The sequence below is a fragment of the Pezoporus wallicus genome, unplaced genomic scaffold, assembly GCF_028554395.1.
Source record: "Pezoporus wallicus isolate ANWC-B61680 ecotype Strahan unplaced genomic scaffold, APGP_CSIRO_Pwel_v1 contig_7265, whole genome shotgun sequence".
Lineage (NCBI taxonomy): Eukaryota > Metazoa > Chordata > Aves > Psittaciformes > Psittacidae > Pezoporus > Pezoporus wallicus.
Genome location: NW_026635568.1, coordinates 515,158 through 532,821, shown reverse-complemented (window position 1 = coordinate 532,821; position 17,664 = coordinate 515,158). Strand labels below are relative to the sequence as shown.

Here is a 17,664-nt window from a genome sequence, read left to right as displayed (position 1 = left end):
CTCGAGATCTCCAGTCTGCCCGTGTCCCTCTTGCACTTGGAGCCCAGCACTGGGCCAGGGTGACCAGTGCTGTCCTGGGAAGCATCATCACTCCCCTCAACTGGCAGTGCTTTTTCTAATGTAGCCCAGGACACCATTCACCACCGTTGCAGCAAAGGCACGTGGCTGGTTCACGGTCAACTCTGTGTCCATCAGGACCCCATGGCCTTTGCTGAGCTTCTTTCCCACTGGGCAGCCCCCAGCATGTGCTGCAGTGGTGGGTTTGTTCATACCCAGGAGCAGGACTTTGCACTTCCCCTTGCTGAACTTCCTGAGGTTCAGCCCATTTCTCTGCCTGTCTGGGTCCCTCTGCATGACAGATCTGCACAACCCTTGTGTACAGCTGCTCCGTCCAGCTCGGGGTCACCTGCAAACCCAGCATCCAGATTATTCACAAAGATGTTAGATCAGACTGGACCCAGCACTGACCCTGGTGGTACAGTGGTCATTACTGGTCTCCTACTAGACTTTGTCACAGATCACCCCCTGGACCTGGCCATGCAGACAGTATTCAATGCACTTTCCTGCCTGCTCATCCAGCTTACACTGCAACAGCTTCTCCTGGAGGATCTTAGACGACATGATGCCCAAACCCCCCAGGGTCCAGGCAGATGATATCTACACACTCCCCCCATCACCAGGTCCTCCATGTCATTTTGTAAGACGTGATTATCCCTTGGGGAAGCCATGCTGGCTTCTCCAGATTCCGGTGGGTTTCTTGTCCATGCTCACACTCTCAGAAGTGGTTCCCAGAATGTGTTCTCCCATCAACCTGCAGGACATCCCCGCGGTGTGAAAGCGGCCCCCCGCGCTTCAGCGGCGCCCCCGTAGCCCAGCAGCCTCCCACAGACTACCAGCCGCCTGCACAAGCTAACCAGAGCACCAGGTTAAGCCCCACCAGGTGCCTTCCCTGGGGCCGAGCAGCTCCGGTGCTGCGTCAGCCCCGTGCCTCTGACCGGTGTCTCAGCGGGGCCGCAACCGTAACCCTGCCCTCCCACCGCCGAGTGCCACCGGTGGCACCCCCGGCAGATGGGCGTCTGGGGGCACCCGGCCCCTCCCGCCCCGCCCCGGGAGAGAGGCGGGGCCCTGGCGGGGGACGGGGCTTCGACAGGGAGGCGGGGCCGCGGCAGTCTTGGCGGCGGGTGCCCGCGGTGCTGCTCGCCCGCAGCATGGAGCCCCCGACCCGCACCGAGAGCTCCCGCCTGGTCAACCCACGGGGCGGTCGCGCCGAAGGCAGCCTGCGCCTCAAGAGGTACCGCCAGCACCGGCACCCCATCGCCCGGCACCTCCATCACCATTTACCATCGGCACCCTCAGCACCTCCATCACCGGCACCCCATCATCCCGGCACCCTCAGCACCTCCATCACCGGCACGTCTTGGCACCGCCATCGCCGGCACCCCATCACCCCGGCACTGGTAGCGCCACCTCCCAGTGCCCCCAGCAACCCTGACACCACCACCCCCCTTCATCATCCCCTGCGCCTGCAACCCTCGATCCCACGCACCCGCACAGCCCGTACTGGCTCCCTCATCACTCCCGGCATCTCCATCACTCCCCATAGCTCCGCATGCCCGCACCCCTGTCTCTATCCCACCCGGAAGTGTCAGGTCCCATCCCCCGGGACCCGCAAGCCCCCGTCACGTCCAGCAGTGCCCAGCTCCCCCGGTCCCCGGCACCCCCCGGCACCGGTACCCACCAGCACGTCCGTACCCTCCACCCCCGCGCCTTCAGCCTACATGGACACCAGCACCTTCGCAGACCCCAAGGCAGCCCCGACCGTCCGTGTACCGGCACCCTCATCCCCGACACCGGCACCTCCGTTCAAGCGGAACCAGTGCGCCAGCCCAGCTCCCCCCTCGGGCGTCCGTCTGTCTAAGTACTGGCGCCCAAGCGTCACCCACCCGCACCGGTACCGTCCATCCCCCCTCCCGCGCTGTTGCCCCATGCATCAGCGCCCCCGCCCGCCCCCGTCACCCACCGGCCCCCGCCTTAGCCGCCTGCTTCCTACGCCTCACGTCCCGCGATAGTGCCCCGTCCAGCAGCCCGGCCCCAAACGCAACACTTCGATCCCACCGCTACCTCCTCCGCGGGCACCCGCTCCCACACCGCACTGACCACGCCACCCTCCACGCCTGACTGGGCTCCCCGCTGCTCCGCCGTGCAGGTGGTGCGATGGGGACCGCGCCGGCTCCACCGAGAGCTCCGTGGCTGCGCATCCCGATGGGGGCGCCCGGCTTTTCCGTACACTGCCGGTTCCCCGGCTGCGGACCCCGGTGCGGCAACGGGACACGCCGGTGGCGGGTCTCGGGCGGGCACAGAGCGGGTCCACTCCGGGGTTACGCCGGCATCGCACAGGCCAGACTGGGGCTTTGAGGGACGATGGCGCTCGGTCACCGGGAGCCTCAGGCAGCTCCTGGGGGTGCCGGACAGGGTTTCCGGTAGCCGGTGCGGCCGACAGTGACCCCTGCCCCCAGTCTGTTTGCAGGCTCCCAGGAAGCCCTGGCTCAGCCGGACCCCCCAGCTCTGGCTCCCCACTGCCGCTGCAGCCCCCGTGCCCCCAGCCCGGGTCGGGGCAGGCTCCAGGCCCGCCGGCAGCTGAGCGTCGCCTGCACCGTCTGCTGCATCTTCATGATCGGGGAGGTGATAGGTAACAGCAGGACAGGGATGGGAACAAGGGGCTGCCCCAGCGCCGGGTGCCAGCTGCCCTGTGCCTGCAGGCGGGTACCTGGCACACAGCCTGGCCATCATGACGGATGCAGCCCACCTGCTGACAGACATAGGCAGCATGTCCGTCAGCCTCTTCTCCCTCTGGGTCTCTACTCGCCCACCCACCAAGACCATGAGCTTTGGCTGGCACCGCTCTGGTGAGCTGGGGGGACACAAGGCTCCACAGGAGCACCACAGCCGGGATGGGTGCTGACAGCTCCTGTCCTGCAGAGACACTGGGTGCGCTGGCCTCTGTCCTATCCATATGGGTCGTGACCGGGGCCCTTGTCTACCTGGCAGCTGCCCGCATCATCAGCAATGACTATGAGATTGAGGCACGAGCCATGCTGGCTACATCTGCCAGTGCCGTCGGCGTCAACTTGGTGTATGTCCCACATGGGGCTGTGCATACCCACATCATCCCCCTGCATACCCCCACCCTGGGCTCTGGCCTCCCCTCCCACCCCCCTGCTCCATGGCTGCTCCTGGTACCTCAAGACCCCCAGACCTGACCCACAGGTCACCTTTTATCTTTGTGCACCAGCCTCATGTCCCCAAGCTCTGCCTCCCCCTATTCCCTGTTCCCCATGCACTCCCAGCTTCCAGCCCACATCCTCTAGCCCCACAATCCCTGCCCCCATGCCCAATCTGAGCCCTGGCCCCACACACCTTGCTGAATGGTGTGACTGCCCTGTTCCTGCTGCACCTCCAGCCCTGCCTCTCCTCCTTCCTGGGGCACAGGTGTGCCTTCCTGTGCCCCCTTTGCCTGTGATGCCCAGCCACCGTTGTCTGTGTGAGGGTCCAGGCAGGGCCAGCGGGGCCACTGCATCTTGCCCAGCACAGCACTGAGCATACCCTACTCTCCCCAGCATGGCCTATATCCTGCACCAGTCTCCTGTCAGCCATGGCCACAGCCATGGCACAGGAGGCTATGAGCAGCTGGAGAGCACTGGGGGCTGCCTGCCCAGCCATGCCCCCCTGCCTGGAAGCACCAGTATCCGTGCAGCCTTCGTTCACGTGGTGGGTGACCTGCTGCAGAGCATCAGCGTCCTTGTGGCTGCCACCATCATCTATTTCAAGGTGCCCAGGCTGGACTTGCCTCCACTGACTGTGGGAACAGCTCCCTCAGCCCCACACCTGGGTGCCCAGCTCTGCTCTGGCCCAGAGCCTCACCCAGACCCTGCTCCCTGCAGCCCCAGTGCAAGATTGCAGACCCCATCAGCACTCTCTTCTTCTCAGTCTTTGTCCTTGGCTCCACCTTCACCATCCTCAGGGATGTCTTTAGAGTCCTCATGGAAGGTAAGCAGTGGGTGAGGAGGGTGCAGGAGCTCATTGGGGCTGCAGCTGCCACAGCTCCTTCCCCACACGGGAGCTCACCCCTCACCCAGTCACAACCCAGCCCACCCTCCCATCCTTCCCTCACACCCCTGAACATCCCCCACCAGGCAAATAAGCCCATGGTGTGAGATTACCTCACCCTGGAGCCACCATCCACAGCCTGGTCACAGCCTGCTGGAGCCCCCAACCCATCCCTGGCTGCTCCTACCACAAGCTCTTACCCCAGCATGGGGCTGGGGGCCAGGACTGCCCCCTCTGACCAGGTGCTGTTGGCAGGGACACCACGGGACCTCGAGTTTGATGCAGTGAAGGAGATGCTGCTGGCGGTCAATGGGGTCAAGGGTGTCCATGACCTGCATCTCTGGGCCCTGACGCTGAGCCACCATGCCATGTCAGTGCATATGGCTGTCGGTGAGTGCCCCATGAACAGCTCCTATGGACCCCAGGGCACAGCTGAGGCACCCACCAGCTGCGCCCATGCCAGGGCTGAGGCCCACTGTGCTGCCATCGCCAGACACCAGTGCTGACCCCGAGATGGTGCTGCACGAAGCCACGACCCAGCTGCAGAGCAGGTTTGGCTTTGCATCATGCACGGTGCAAGTGGAGCGGTACCAGGAGGAGATGGGGGGCTGCCAGCACTGCCAAGACCCCTGCGCCTGACGCCTTTGTGCCCGAGACCCCCGCCTGCTGCAGAGCTGGGTCAGGCCTAGCCCCAGCCCCACACCCCAGGAGCTGCCCCTGGAGCAGGGGGTGCAGCACTTGGGCTCCTGTCCCAGTGTTGCACCCACAGAGCCCTGGGGTTGGACAGCGCCCCTGTGTGCAGGGTCCCAGGGGAGACACACGGCCTGCCCACACACCCTCCCCCCCCCCAGCACGGGGGCTTCCCCAGGATCCTCCAGCCCCAGCTGTGCTGGCAGCAGCTCCAAAGGAAGAGGAGGATCCTGCTCCATCACATCCCCCTGGAGCCCTGTTTTACCCAGCGGGAGCAAGGACAGGCAGGGACAGCCCCTGGCGGAGCAGCGGAAGCAGCCATACCTGGCTCTCGCTCCAGCTGCTCCTGTGCCCTCAGGGCCACAGGGGCTGCCCCACTGCCCCCAGGTTTGCAGGTACTGGGGCTGCAGGGTGGCCAAGGAAGCTGCTGCTGGGGTGCAGGGTAAAGGAAGCCCTGGACTTGCTTCCCTGCCTCCCACCCAAGGCTGGGCCAGATGCTGCCATGCCTTGGCCTGATCCTTCCCCACCGTTGTGATTCTGTGTCTGTCGCACCTGTGGTGTATGTGTGTGTGTGTCTGTCCGTTTGTCCATCTCTTTGTGCAGAGCCCAGCGGGCGGTGGCAGAGTCTGCAGCCACCAATAAACTTGTTGGAGCAGCAGCAGCGGCCAAAGCAGCCAGGAGGGGACTGGGAGGGGGGACAGCCCCGGCTCTCACAAGAGCAGAGGGGGGGACACGGCCACCCCAGGTACCAGCGCCCACCCCACAGCCCTGTGCCAGTACCACAACCAACCTTTACAAAACAAACCATGTTTACTGCACAGCTGAACACACAGGCTCAATGTGAGCAACTTCAGAGCTGCCGGCCCCCTTTGCCGGCCCCATCAGCCCTGCCCAGGACAAGGCTGGGCTCCCCCAGCCCCCTGCATGGGGGTGGTCAGCACAAGCACAGCCCCACAGAGGAGGGGGTCTAGGGGTACTTCCCTGGCATCAGGCCCCAAGAACCACAGCTCAAGCTAGGGACATGCACCAGTCCCAACCCCCCCGCTCCCGCACCAAACAGCGCAAAAGGATCCTCCTGGGCCCAGAGCACGAGCGTCCTGAGCATCCCCAGTGACAGCCAGGAGCAGCCGTCCCTCCCCTGAGGTGGGGCCCAGAGGGTGAGAAGCACCGAGAGGGGGTACACAGCCCCCCCGGAGAGCACAGCCTGTCCCAGCCCCAGCTCCTGCCTGGGGTGAGAACACATGGCAGCAGCATAAGGGACCCACCATGCTACTCTGCTGGTGGCAGTGGGGAGCACTCAGTGGGGCTGGGGCTGGGGCTGCCAGGCTCATCCCCATAGAGGGAGCTGAAGCGGGCACGACACTGCGGCAGGAGCTGGCGGCTCACAGCGGAGGCCAGCCCCACCAGGCAGTGTGCCCGCACGATGCCCGCCTGCCCCCCTGACACCAGCCACCCGTGCGAGTCCAGGTTGGGGCTGAAGCGCACCTGCAGGAGGAAAAGGGGGTCAGGAGGGAGGGAGCCCCAGGATCCCAGCACGCACCAGGGGTAGCGGGGCAGAGGCAGACCCTGCCTGCAGCAGCCGCAGCCTCCTGAGGCTCTCTCACCTTGTGCACAGACTCCAGCTGCAGGCGGTCGAGGCTCAGCTCCGCCTTCATCTCCTGCGTGTGCATCCTGCGCATGGGCTCCCGGCTGGAGAAGTTCTTGAAGCTGCGCTGTGAAGGGGTGGCAGGGCAATGGGCTGCAGGCCTGGGCTAGGAGCGCTGTGTGCACAGTCCCGGCAGCACCAGGATTGCCGCAGTGTCAGGGGCTGCTCAGGGGACAAGGGGCGTCCTCAGGGTCACCCATCAAACAGCCACAGCCCAGGGTACAAAGACTCAGAGCCCAGGGAGGGCCAGGGCAAGGGGGGCTGGAGCATGGCAGACCCTACTGCATGCCCCCGTACTTCTACAGCAGCTCTGAGCCCCTCTGTCTAGAGGGCCCTTGAGCACAGCCCGGCCCTGGTGGCTCAAGCTGATATCCCAAACACAGCTTGGAACACTGGGGAGTGGGGTGCAGGCAGCCTGTGAGCCCCCAGTCTCCTTCCCAGGGCTGGGCACTCCAGGCTGTTGCCAAGAGTGCAGCTCTGCCCGGGACTGATGCCCACAGCCATGCCCCCCATTGCCCTGTGACCAGGCAGGAGGGCAGCCCATCCCCATGCTCTCAGGGCAGCCAGGTGGGGCTCCACCAGAGGTGAGGGGCTGCAACAACACCTGTGCAGCATCTCCTCACCCTGCTGCTCCAACTGCCCAGCCCCAGCCTCACAAGCCCCATCCCCACTCCCACAGGTCCCACTCATGGTCAGCACCACCCATCCCCGAGCCTGCCCCCCCTACCAGGTCCGTGTCCCGGAATAGGATGTAGCTCTTGGTCACCATCTCGCTGTAGCGCCTGGTCAGTGGCAGCACCAGCTCACTGCCCTCTGACCCATCAGGGCTGCAGGGCAGCAGGTCAGCTTTGTAGACGGGCTGTGGGCAAGACAGGGCTCAGGGCAGGGGGTCCATATGCTCCTCCGCAGAGAGGGACCACCAGGGACTGAGCAGGGCTGGGAGCCCCACAAGCCCTTCCCCAGGATCCCCAACATCAAGGCTGCTACCACTGCTGTTCTCCACCACACAGCCCCTACCTGGGCATGAAGGGCATGACATGCATCCATGACATGCTCACACGTGTGGGGCAGCAGAGGCCCTGAGGCTGGCTCAGGATACTCTTCCCATGACCCAGGAATAGAACTCCTATCCTGCCCAGTCCCACAGGTGTCAGGAACAGGCCCTGCTGACTATCACGGTCACTTACAAATCTACGGTCTGAAGAGCGCTTGACGTTGAGGGGGTTGATGGCCAGGTCGGGCAGCACCGCAGCCACCAGCTCACCGGTCATGTCTCCTGCAGCCACGGTGTTCAGCCAGTCTGAGCCAGATATGCTCTGCAGGAACAGATGTCTCTAAAGCACAGGGTCCCAGCGGGCTCCCCACCACCCCCAGCCAGGCTGCAGCACCACCACCACCACCACCTTCCACCTGCCGGGGAGGGATGGGCTCAGAAGTGCAGCCAGCTTGGACACAGGCAGGGACAGCACCTCACACAGTGGTCATGGTCCCTTACCCAAGGAGCAGAGGGTGACCCAGGAGCCAGGGCCTCACATGGCCGGACCCTGTCACCCCTGCCCGTGAGCTGCAGGACCCAGCTGGCACTGGGTTTGGGGCAGGTACCCACCCCTCTGACATGGACCCAGGGCACAACTGCCCTGCACCAGCCTCTTACCCACACAGTCCCCTTGCGAGGTGCCACAAAATAAGCCTTGAAGCCCAAGTACCCTGCATCGATGTAGTGGATCCCACAGAGACCATAACTGCAACAGAAAGGGAACAGATGAGGACCCCAAAAACAGATGCTACCCCAAAACTGCGTGAGCCAGGCTCAGCTCCCCAGAGACTCCAGGGAGCTAGGCAGATGAAGGGGGGTTGTCCTCGCTCTAGCAGCATGTCACAGCATCATGAGTTTCCCCAGGCTGGTTCCCAGGGGCATGAGAAGACACCAAAACTCTTCTGCCAACTTGTATCAACCTGGGGCCACACAGGAGGACCAATGCCCATCCGATTCAGGGGCCTCATCCTTCCCCTCGCACACCTCGCTTGTGCCCCAGGACGTGATGTGACCCAGCACAAGCAGAGCCTGCCCTCGCCACAGCACAGCTGGACAGTCCCAAGGGAGGGAGAGACCAGAGAGGCCCCTTGTGAGTTAGACCAGACCCGAGCCCAGATGGCCCCCAGGCACTGACATAAACCCGACACTCACGAGGCATAGCAGTTGTCCTGGGCCACAGTGACTCCATTGTAGGGCAGCAGCCAAGCCACCTCTGTGCTGAGGAACCGCTTGATGCTGTTGATGGGCTCATAGAGCCGCCGCAGGTCCCAGAACTTTATCTTACGGTCGCTCCCTGCCGTGACCAGGAAGTTGCTGAGAACCAAGAGAAAGGCAGCACTGAGACCACAGTGCAGAGCTGTGCCCAGTCCCTGCTGCAGGCATGGGTGGCCCTGGTCCTGCAGAACAATGCTGCTCCCCCAGGCAGTGGCTCAGCCCCAGAAAGCCCAACCCAACCTCTTCAGCGCTTCAGAGGGCCAAGTGCCATCAACACCAAGTTCTCTCAAGCCCATCTTGGCAAAGGACCCTCATCTACAGGAGCGAGCCAGCTCTCCCAGGCAGTGCCCACACCATCACCAGCTCTCCTGCCCTCACCTGTCAGCCTTGCACCACTCGATGCTCCGGACTGCATGGTCATGGGCTAGAAAGCACTGGAAAGGATACAGCTTGAGGGAGCCATCAGGCTGGTGCACACACTGCAGCAGGGACTTGGTGAGCAGGTTCCAGACAGCCACAGTGCCTGTGGGATGAGACCTGTGCCTGTGAGGAACTGCCCCATGACTGCACCAGCACTGCAGCTGGGAGCGTGGGGGAACGGAGGGGACAGGCAGCAGCACAGGCAGGGACTGCAGGAGCTGAGAGGCCCAGCAGCTGAGCCAGAGCTGGAGCTCAGAGCACAAAAGGATGGCTCAGGTGCAGCAGGTCCTGGCAGCGCAGCAGAGTGCTGTGGATTGCCTGAAGCCAGGCACAAAACTGCATCCGGGCAAGTCAGACACATGTGGATTAAGCCATGTCCTGGCTTAATCTGGAAGGTATGTGAAGGAGCCTGTGGCCAGCCAACAATAAGCTCTTCCCTGTCCTAGGGATGGGCAGAGGCTCCTGCACAGTACCCACCACTTGCTGCTCCTCATCCTGACGCTGCCCCCATACTCATCCTCAGGTTCCCCCATTCCCTGCCTGAGGCTGAAGGAGCACAAAGCTTCATGTGTGTCTCTGCCTGCTGCAGGGCGAAGCCTGCTCCTCAAAGGCTCTGATGCAGGATGCAGGCCCTTCTTGTGCAGGGTGGGGTACTCACCGTCATAAAAACCAGCTGCAAGGTAATGATGGGGCTTGGATGGCATCCATGAGAGGCTGAAGCACTGGCCACACTCAGACGCATTCCCTGCCTGGACAGAGCCCACCTGGAGCGTGGCAATACCCTGCACCTGGAGGCCAAAGGACAATCATCAATCACAGTCCTGTGCCAGCACCATTGATGTCCCAAGAGCTGGGGACACCCAGGCTTGGGAGCATGGCTCTCCTCTGCCACCCCAAAGCTGGGGCTGGAGAGCTCCACAGGGGTCCCGATGCCCTTCCCAGCTCTCCCACCTGCCCCAGTCAGGAGGCTCGCTGGTGCCAGCCCCGACGGGACCACAGTGGTAGAGGACACTGACCTTGCAGATAATGTGCTTGTGGAAGGACCCATCTAGAAGAGAGCAGAGGAGGGTCAGGACAGGCCCCAGCTCCCCCGGGAGCTCCCTGCAGCAGGAGCGGCCTTGCTCACTGCTCCCAGGCAGCCGCTCCTGGGGAGGGTAGATTGTGCAAACCCCTGCACCCAAACAGCTCAGGACAAGGTGCCCGCAGGACCCCCCATGCACCAGCTCTGTCTGCTGGACAATTTCCCTCACCAGTGAAATGACACAAGAGCCTTAGGGTCTCTGTCAAGCACCTCTTGGGCCAGAAGGCCCCCCCCGTTCAGGGCCTCAGGCACAGCGAGCGCCAGACAAGCACATCTGCACCTCAGAGCCTGACAGCCGCAGGCGGAGGTGGTGTCCTGCAGAGATACGGAGGAGCCATGCATCTTCTCTGGCACCTCGGTGACAGCCAGGGCACGGCACAGAGCACAGCCTGGGCTCTGTCAGGCAGCAATGCCGGGTGTGGGTACTTGGAGCCCTGGGAAAGCTGGTGCAGCCGCACCATGCCATGCCGACCCATGGGCTCCCTGCAGCACTGCAGTCTGACACTGATCCTGCAGCTGCAAACCAGCACCCCCAGCTCGGCTGTGAAGCACAAGGACAGTACGTGCAGCCGCAGCCCGGCTGGCGCTACGTGACAGGACCCGGCCTGTCCACAGGAGCTCTGCAGGCTGGGGAAGAATCCGTGCCTACTGCAAGCTCCTGACGTGGCGGCTGCAGCAGCCGGAGCAAACCACCCAGAGCCGGTGCACAGAGAGGGGGACGAAAAGGCAGCGTCAGCACATGGTGTGGGGCCAGTGCTGCTGGGGGTCAGCAGCCACGTTTGGGTGCAGGGAATCCATCTCCCATTGTCAGCCATGGACGTGCAGTGCAGGCTGTCAGCCACGGCTGAGCGACCACGAGCAGAGTGCAGACCATCAATCTCCCCAGGCTCTCAGCAGATGAGACTATTACAAGCACCATTAGCCCGAGGCCAGCCATGATGCTCAGAGCCCCAAATCCCTGCTCCCAGCAAACAGCTCGAGCCAGGCTGGAACAAGCAGCTCTGTCACAACAGGACACACTCCCAGCAGCAAGCAGCGAGTTGGGGAAAGGCTCAGAAACACACTACTGCAGCTATGCCTCACCCTATAAACTCAACTGTGGTCACAGCACTGATGCTGAGAGCACCCTCCCAGTGCATGCAGCCCCAGGCAGGGCTGCCCAGGAGCCATGCCCCCCAGCATCCCTGGTTAGCAGCACTTTGACATCTTCTGACACAAAAAAGCAGTCTGCTGTGCCCTTCTGCTACAAGCCAGGCTGGGGGCAGCAACAACTGCTGCTCTCAAGCCTGGAGTCATGACAGGGCTTCTGCCCCACTGCACACAGCTCTCAGGCAGGGCAGCAATGGCCTTAGCACAGTCCCGCTGCCCCACAGCTGTGCGCCAGCCCCATGACGCAGCAGAGCAGGCTCCCTCGCACACCGGCAGAGGGGCCCCAGCCCCAGGGCTCACATGCTGCCCAGCCCGGCACAGTGGGACGAGGGCCAGGACACCCCTGCCCGGCAGCGCAGCTCTTCCTACCTTTTACCTGGGTTCTCTTGGAGCGCTGCAGGGCCCCAGGGTGCGGGAGGGAGTACAGCACCACCTTGCCATCCGAGAAAGCCACGGCCAGCAGGCCCAGCCGGCTCATCTGGGGGTGCTGCAGAACAACACATAGGCTCAGCCACATGGTCACCATCCCTAGCTTGAGAAGGCAAGGCTTTAGCAAGGGTGTGGACTTAGCAACACTGGGGGAAACCAAAGGTAGTCGCTAGGGCCTGGGTAGCTCTTCCATCAGCACACTCACCTTCCTGGCAGTGGTGGGCAGCTCCCAGGCACCACTAGGGCAGAACTTCATGTCCCAGACGCAGCCGTGATCAGCAGCAATGGCATAAGCCAGCCCAGCGTTGTTGGCAGAGCTGCAGGCATGGGTTGAGCCATAAAGAACACAGTAGCTGGTGCCCAGCAGTTCCAGTATACACCAGCAGCTTCCAGTGTACACCAGCAGCAAAGGTGGCTACTAGCACAGCCCATGCAGGGTTCAGGCCATGGGTGGTGGCTCTGGGAGAGGATGATCACCATCCACTCACCCCTGCTCCGGCTGCAGCATGCCCAGGCCCCAGAGCTGCAGAAGCGCAGGGCCCTCGTGGAGCCCAGCCATGCTGTGCGTCTCCTCCATGCTCCTGTGGCAGTAGACAGCCACATACTGAGAGGCCACTGAGCCCTCCGGGGATGGACACCACTCCATGGCCCACACAGGGCCACCCACAAAGAAGGACATGTCCAGGCGCTCCTCATGGGGCTGCAGGGAGCTGAACCTGCCAGAGGGGAGGTGGGTAAGGGCATGGGGCAAGAGCAATTCTGCTGCAGAGTGTGAGCACATGGGACAGGCAGGGGAGCACCCAACTGGTGCAGAGCCTTGGCACAGGGCTGGTGAGAGCCCAGGGCTGGCTGCTGAGCCCACAGCCTCTCCTGCTACCCTGGGGTGCTCACCGGGCTCTCAGACCTGCCAGAACTGCAGCCCTGGGGTTTTCTGCCTGTCCCAGGCATGACAGCCACCACCCCAGCAGTGCCTCGGGTCACCCCGTCACAGACCTGTTTACCCTGTACAAGACACCACCGTCTTCGATGCCCTCCCGCTGGATGGAGAAGAAGGGAGACTTCTCCTCTGTTGGCAGGTATGGAGCAGCTTCACTGAGGAGGAAGGAGGTGGTGAGAGGACTTTTCCTCACCCCTCACCCAGTCATCCCCCAGCACAGCACCATGCCCCAGCACCCACCCAAGCCTGGTGTGCTCTGTCACTGGCCACCCAAATGGCCACTAAGATTCCGTGGCCAAGTCCATAAAACTCCCAAAGCCCACAGGAAGGCCCCATCCTTTCTGCTGGAGCCTGATCTTGCCTGAAGGTGTAAAAGTACAGCACCCACCATGCCCTCATTCCCCCCACCAGCTCTCTCCCTGCCCCAGCACAGCCCGAACATTGTCAGAATTTGCCCCATCACACAGCCTGAGCACAGGCAGTGCCTGCACAGTGTGCTCCTCCCAGCCTCTCTCTCTTCTTACACTGCTGCAATGGTACCTTTCAGAGAGACATGTCCACTTGTGCACTAAAGGGATCCAGTCAGGAAACTCCCACTGAGAGTACTTCTGATCCCGCCTGCAGGGACGTCCAGACATCAGTGACAGCCCAGCCCAGCCCCTGCCTGCAGCACGGGCAGGCCCATACCAAGGGGTCTCAGCCCCTGCCCTTCCCCTCATCCCCTTCTTGACCTGGCTGACATTCCTCATGTCAGTCCTGATGCTCCTTTGCCCTCGTGCCTCCGATAGCAACAGTACCCAGGGCATCAACAGCCGCTCCTCCCCACAGCCCATCCCGAGCCCTCCACTCACAGGCTGCAGGTGAGGCTGGAGCACTTCTCCACTGGGGCCATGATGGAGTTGTGGAAGCCATTGGGAGCGAGGCCTCGGCACTGGGGCTTGGATCTCTGGGCACAAGAGCAGATTCAGACTGGATACCCAGCCAGGGCTGCCTCTGCTTGCCCAAATGTTCCCGTGGGGGACCTGCCTGTCCTGCAGCCCATGAGCACAGAGGTCCCCCCAGCCACAGAAGTCACCAAAACCATGTCATTCATGGCTAAAAATACAATGTCCCGCGCTGGGGACTTCAGTGAACTCCAGACAATCTCCAAGACCCTGCGCCTTCACCTCCCACTAGCTTCAAGAGGAGCTCAAGACAACAGCACTCTCTCCCAGGTGTATTTTTCTGCCCCCATCCACCCTCACTTGGAGCTGCCTCTGCCCACACTTAAGCCCAAAGAGCTCATGCCCAGACTCATGGCTGAGAGGCACAGTGCCATCCTTATGTCCTGCTCCAGGATTTTCCTGCCCCAAAAAGCTGGGCTGAGGACACCAGAACAGCTCAGACACTTTGCCAGGCCAAAGGTAAGAAGTGGCCAAGACAGAGATCCTGCCCTTACCCCTGCAGATGATGTCTTCCCACTGTGTCCTCGGAGCACCTCTAGCTCTGGCTCTGATGCTTCACTGAGTGGCTCCTCACTCCCTTCTTCCTCCTCAGCCTGCAGTAGTATTTCCTTTGAGGGCACAAAGTCAGCATCTTGGGCAGGGTCATCACTATCTGCTTCATTCTCCTTTCTCCTCCGGCTTCGACGCTTCCTCTGGATATGCTCAAGTTCTGGTTGTGGCTCCTGGGCACCCTCGGTGGGAGCTGGAGGCTGGTACACCGATGTCAGCTCCTCTGCCAGCTCCTGCAGGTACAGCAAAGCCCTGGGACACCAAAGGCATTGCCCAGAGGTGAGTGGAAGCACCGTGCAGGACCCAGCCAGCCTTCCCCTCCAGGACCAAGCAGATGCACTGCTCCAGATCGTGGTCTGGGAGAGGAACTTCCTCCAGCTTTGCCCAGCCAGGCTGCAGCAGAGCCCGTCTGGATGCACTGCCAGCCTGTAGACCACTTGCGCAGCCAGCATCCCCTGCTTCTCCATAGGGAACACCAGCCTCCTCAGTGATCCAGCAGCCAGCAGGGAATGCATCCAGCAGGCAGAGCAGTGCATGGCCCTTTGCCAGCCAGAAAGCCAGAGATCTTGCTGTGAGTGTCATCAGCAAAGGGAATTCCTGCACTGGGCATACTACTGCAGGTACCACACCCTCCCTCTGCACAGCAGAATGAGGGGACTTGGGGCACTGCAACCCCATCAGCTCTGCCCTTGCAGCTCCAGGGCTTGTGCAAGCACTTGGGAGAGCACAGGCACTGCCATAGCTGCCTTCAGAGGGACCAAGCACACAGGCTCCCGCAGGACCACCCTTTAAGCAATGGAGACTTGCATAGTTTGTTCTGCTCCCTCCCTGACAAGCCTCCTCCTGGCTTCATTAGGAACCAAGGGAGCCTCTTATTCTCTGCATACAGCCTACTACTGTCAGAGACCCGACGCATGCAAACTCATTTAAGCATCTGCTGCTCCCCCCACCCTCGTCCTCCTGGATCCAAACACCTTCTCCTAAAGCAGGAAAAGGTCATTTTATGGGGAATCGGTCTATCCCACCACCGTGAGACAGTCTTTCAGAAACGACATCAGGACTCCCCAGTGAGGCAGAGATCTCCATGAAACCCTCTGGGAGTGGGGTCTGCCCATCCTTCCCCATCTCCCCGCAGTAGCCCCTTCCAGACCCCAGCTTACACTTTGGCTGCCCGCCTCTTGGGCCGCCCGCTGGGGGGGCTGTCTAGGCCTTCCGCGGTTTCGCTGCTTCCCAGCATCTTCTGTACGCAGATGGGCTCCGGGGTCGGGCACTCCAGGTCCTGAGACAGTTTCAGCAGCAGCATCTCCGTCTTGGACTTCCGCCCGCGCTTCCTGGGTGCCTTTGGGGGCAGCACAGCCCCGTTCTCAGAGGTCCTCGAGGGCTCACCATGACCCTCAGTCTCTGCAGGGACTGGACCATTAGGGTCACTGGGGTTGCTTTTGGGGTTTTGATTTCGGATAGGTTGTTTTGGGGACTTGGCAGCTTCTACTCCCTCCTCAGAGTGTGCCAAAGCATCCAGATCTCCAAGCGGCAACAGTTCCCCTGCCCCAAAACAACAACAGTTAGCACGAATACACACAGCAGGGCTCGCCTCCCCTGCACAGCAAGTGGGGGAGCTCCCACTGCCCAGCCGGGAACCGGCCCAGCTACTGCAGCCAGAACAGCAACAGGGGCACACTGCAGGAGCCGGGCACCAGCAAAACAGCAGCTCCCTGCTCGCCAGCACGGGGCCGGGGCCAAATCACCGGCGAGGGTACACACACGGACACGCAGCGGCCGCTGGAAGCCGGAGGAACCGGCATAGGCAGCCCCGCCCCGCTCCGTCCCGTCCCTCCGCCCGCCACCGGTACGTACGGAGCCCCCGGGGCTCGCCAGCCCGCGCCCGGCTGCGGCTCTGGCTGCGCCCGCCGGCCACCGAGCTCTTCGCCGATCGGCCCCGGCGGCTCCGCTCCCGGCAGCGCGGCCCGCGGGAGGCGCTGGACGCCATTGGCGGGTCCCGACGGGCTCCCGGAGCCGCCGCCCCGCTGCGGGCCGCGCCGCCAGACCGGAACAGGATGGAGAAGCGGCGGCGCAGGTGGATGGCGTAAACCGGAAAACGTCATAGCGAACAATACCACGTGACGAGGCCGCGTGGGCGCGCGCAGCTACCCGTGGCGCAGGATCGAGCGAGGCAGCGCCTACCGTGGTGGTTGACAGGCCTGCCCGCGTAGGGGTAAAGAGACACGGAGCCGGGACGTGAGAGCTGAGGCACAGTCACGGAGGAAAGGCATCAACAACAGCCATGCCGGCGAGCTCAGACGCCGGACAGAGCAAACGAGCAGAAAGCGCCCGTGAGGAGAGTCCAGAGCCACGCAGACACTGCGTGTTTAGAGATAAGGTACACGCTCAGTTCTGCTTTTAAACCACGTAAAGCCAGGGGAGAGCGCGAACGCAGTCCCCCACTACCACAAATTATGCAGTCGAGTTTCCCGCATTTGGGGAAATCGCAGGGGTCAGCACACCCGGAGTGCAAGGGATGAGCCTCGCCCTGGGAAAACCACCTGCTTGATCATGGTGTCTCCCCTGCCAGGTAAGTATGACTGCCCTTCGCGCACCCACCGCCGCACGCCGCACAACACACACACACCTCACGGACACCGCACGCCGCGCTACCGGGACGAGCCCCGCACAGACGCGCGCGCTACCGCACCCCTCTTCCTGCCGCCGTCGTGCATCCGCGGGCGCCGAGCCCACGGGGGTGAGTGTGTCGCGGGTGTCCCGTGATGCCTCGCGGTGCTCGTTTGCATGGACACGCCCCCTGCCTGCAGGCCCCGCCCCGCTCTCACCGCGGACTTGTCGGTCCCTCTGCCCGCCCGCACCGGAACCGCTGTCGGCACCGAGACAGGGACCGCCCGGCGAGGGCTCGGTCTGTCAGAGCCGAGCGGGACCGGGCTGGAGCCGGGGTGTGTGTGTCAGGGGAGATGCGTCCAGCGGGGCTCGGGGACGTGAGCTCAGCTCCGTTGTGGGCTGATCCTGCAGGGGGCAAAGAGGGATCCGCGTCCCCCAGCTGGGGCGTATCCCGACGTGGACTCAAGTCGATGAGGAGACTCAATTGCCAATGGAGACTCAAATCCAACTTTAATCCAGTCAAGCCCTTTTTATCCCCTTGTTCGGTGCTTTCCCAAGGTTCACAAACATGCCACGTTCCGTCTCACTGGCCCCTGTAAACCTCTCCCGGTAGACAGTCCAGTAACAGTGTTGCAGCACACGTTGTCCAGACGACCCCGCCGTCTCAGACGCTCTCGCAACGCCCACACCGTCTGGCTCCAACTGAGACTCCCGCCACAACAACATCCGGGCCCATCCGCCCAAGGCTTGCTCTGCGACCTTCCCTGTCCTTCAACACCCCACCTCATCGCCCCAGGGCTTGTTAAGCGTTAAGGCCTCAGAGCTCATTCCCAAACTGTTTTTCACGGAGATCTT

The 17,664-nt window shown here is 62.7% G+C and overlaps 2 protein-coding genes and 1 non-coding gene across 4 annotated transcripts; 1 reads left to right on the top strand and 2 right to left on the bottom strand.

Annotated features, from left to right (window-relative positions):
* The first annotated feature begins 1,142 nt into the window (after window positions 1–1,142).
* On the top strand, window positions 1,143–4,931 carry SLC30A3 (solute carrier family 30 member 3). 2 transcript variants are annotated; one of them, XM_057396832.1, is made up of 8 exons: window positions 1,143–1,291; window positions 2,517–2,689; window positions 2,760–2,906; window positions 3,049–3,133; window positions 3,618–3,828; window positions 3,942–4,047; window positions 4,363–4,497; window positions 4,601–4,931. In XM_057396832.1, exons 1-8 carry the CDS (start codon window positions 1,209–1,211, stop codon window positions 4,744–4,746), a joined length of 1,086 nt encoding a protein of 361 aa, XP_057252815.1. In that variant the 5' UTR covers window positions 1,143–1,208; the 3' UTR covers window positions 4,747–4,931. The 2 variants fall into 2 exon arrangements, with proteins under 2 accessions (XP_057252815.1, XP_057252814.1); XM_057396831.1 differs by having other exon boundaries at window positions 2,980–3,133.
* Window positions 4,932–5,588: 657 nt separating this feature from the next.
* GTF3C2 (general transcription factor IIIC subunit 2) lies at window positions 5,589–16,189 on the bottom strand. Its single transcript, XM_057396828.1, has 18 exons — window positions 16,057–16,189; window positions 15,363–15,744; window positions 14,148–14,454; window positions 13,561–13,655; window positions 13,250–13,327; window positions 12,766–12,864; window positions 12,261–12,488; window positions 11,978–12,089; window positions 11,713–11,830; window positions 10,130–10,161; window positions 9,772–9,901; window positions 9,072–9,216; window positions 8,631–8,792; window positions 8,097–8,184; window positions 7,630–7,758; window positions 7,170–7,301; window positions 6,402–6,509; window positions 5,589–6,282 (listed from the first exon to the last, which is right to left on the bottom strand). Exons 1-18 carry the CDS (start codon window positions 16,187–16,189, stop codon window positions 6,067–6,069), a joined length of 2,694 nt encoding a protein of 897 aa, XP_057252811.1. The 3' UTR covers window positions 5,589–6,066.
* Window positions 16,190–16,615: 426 nt separating this feature from the next.
* On the bottom strand, window positions 16,616–16,779 carry LOC130592530 (U1 spliceosomal RNA). Its single transcript, XR_008970563.1, has one exon. It is a non-coding gene; the product is annotated as a U1 spliceosomal RNA (small nuclear RNA).
* Between the last annotated feature and the right edge of the window lie 885 nt (window positions 16,780–17,664).

Excerpts from the sequence above, each read along its gene's own strand:
- SLC30A3 (XM_057396831.1), top strand. The coding sequence starts at position 1,209 with ATGGAGCCCCCGACCCGCACCGAGAGCTCCCGCCTGGTCAACCCACGG. Across the intron at positions 2,907-2,979 it reads CTTTGGCTGGCACCGCTCTG|AGACACTGGGTGCGCTGGCC; the intron begins GTGAGCTGGGGG and ends CCTGTCCTGCAG. Across the intron at positions 3,134-3,617 it reads GCCGTCGGCGTCAACTTGGT|CATGGCCTATATCCTGCACC; the intron begins GTATGTCCCACA and ends TACTCTCCCCAG.
- GTF3C2 (XM_057396828.1), bottom strand. The coding sequence starts at position 16,189 with ATGGCGTCCAGCGCCTCCCGCGGGCCGCGCTGCCGGGAGCGGAGCCGC. Across the intron at positions 15,745-16,056 it reads TGGCGAGCCCCGGGGGCTCC|GGGAACTGTTGCCGCTTGGA; the intron begins GTACGTACCGGT and ends GTTTTGGGGCAG. Across the intron at positions 7,302-7,629 it reads GCTCTTCAGACCGTAGATTT|CCCGTCTACAAAGCTGACCT; the intron begins GTAAGTGACCGT and ends TCTTGCCCACAG.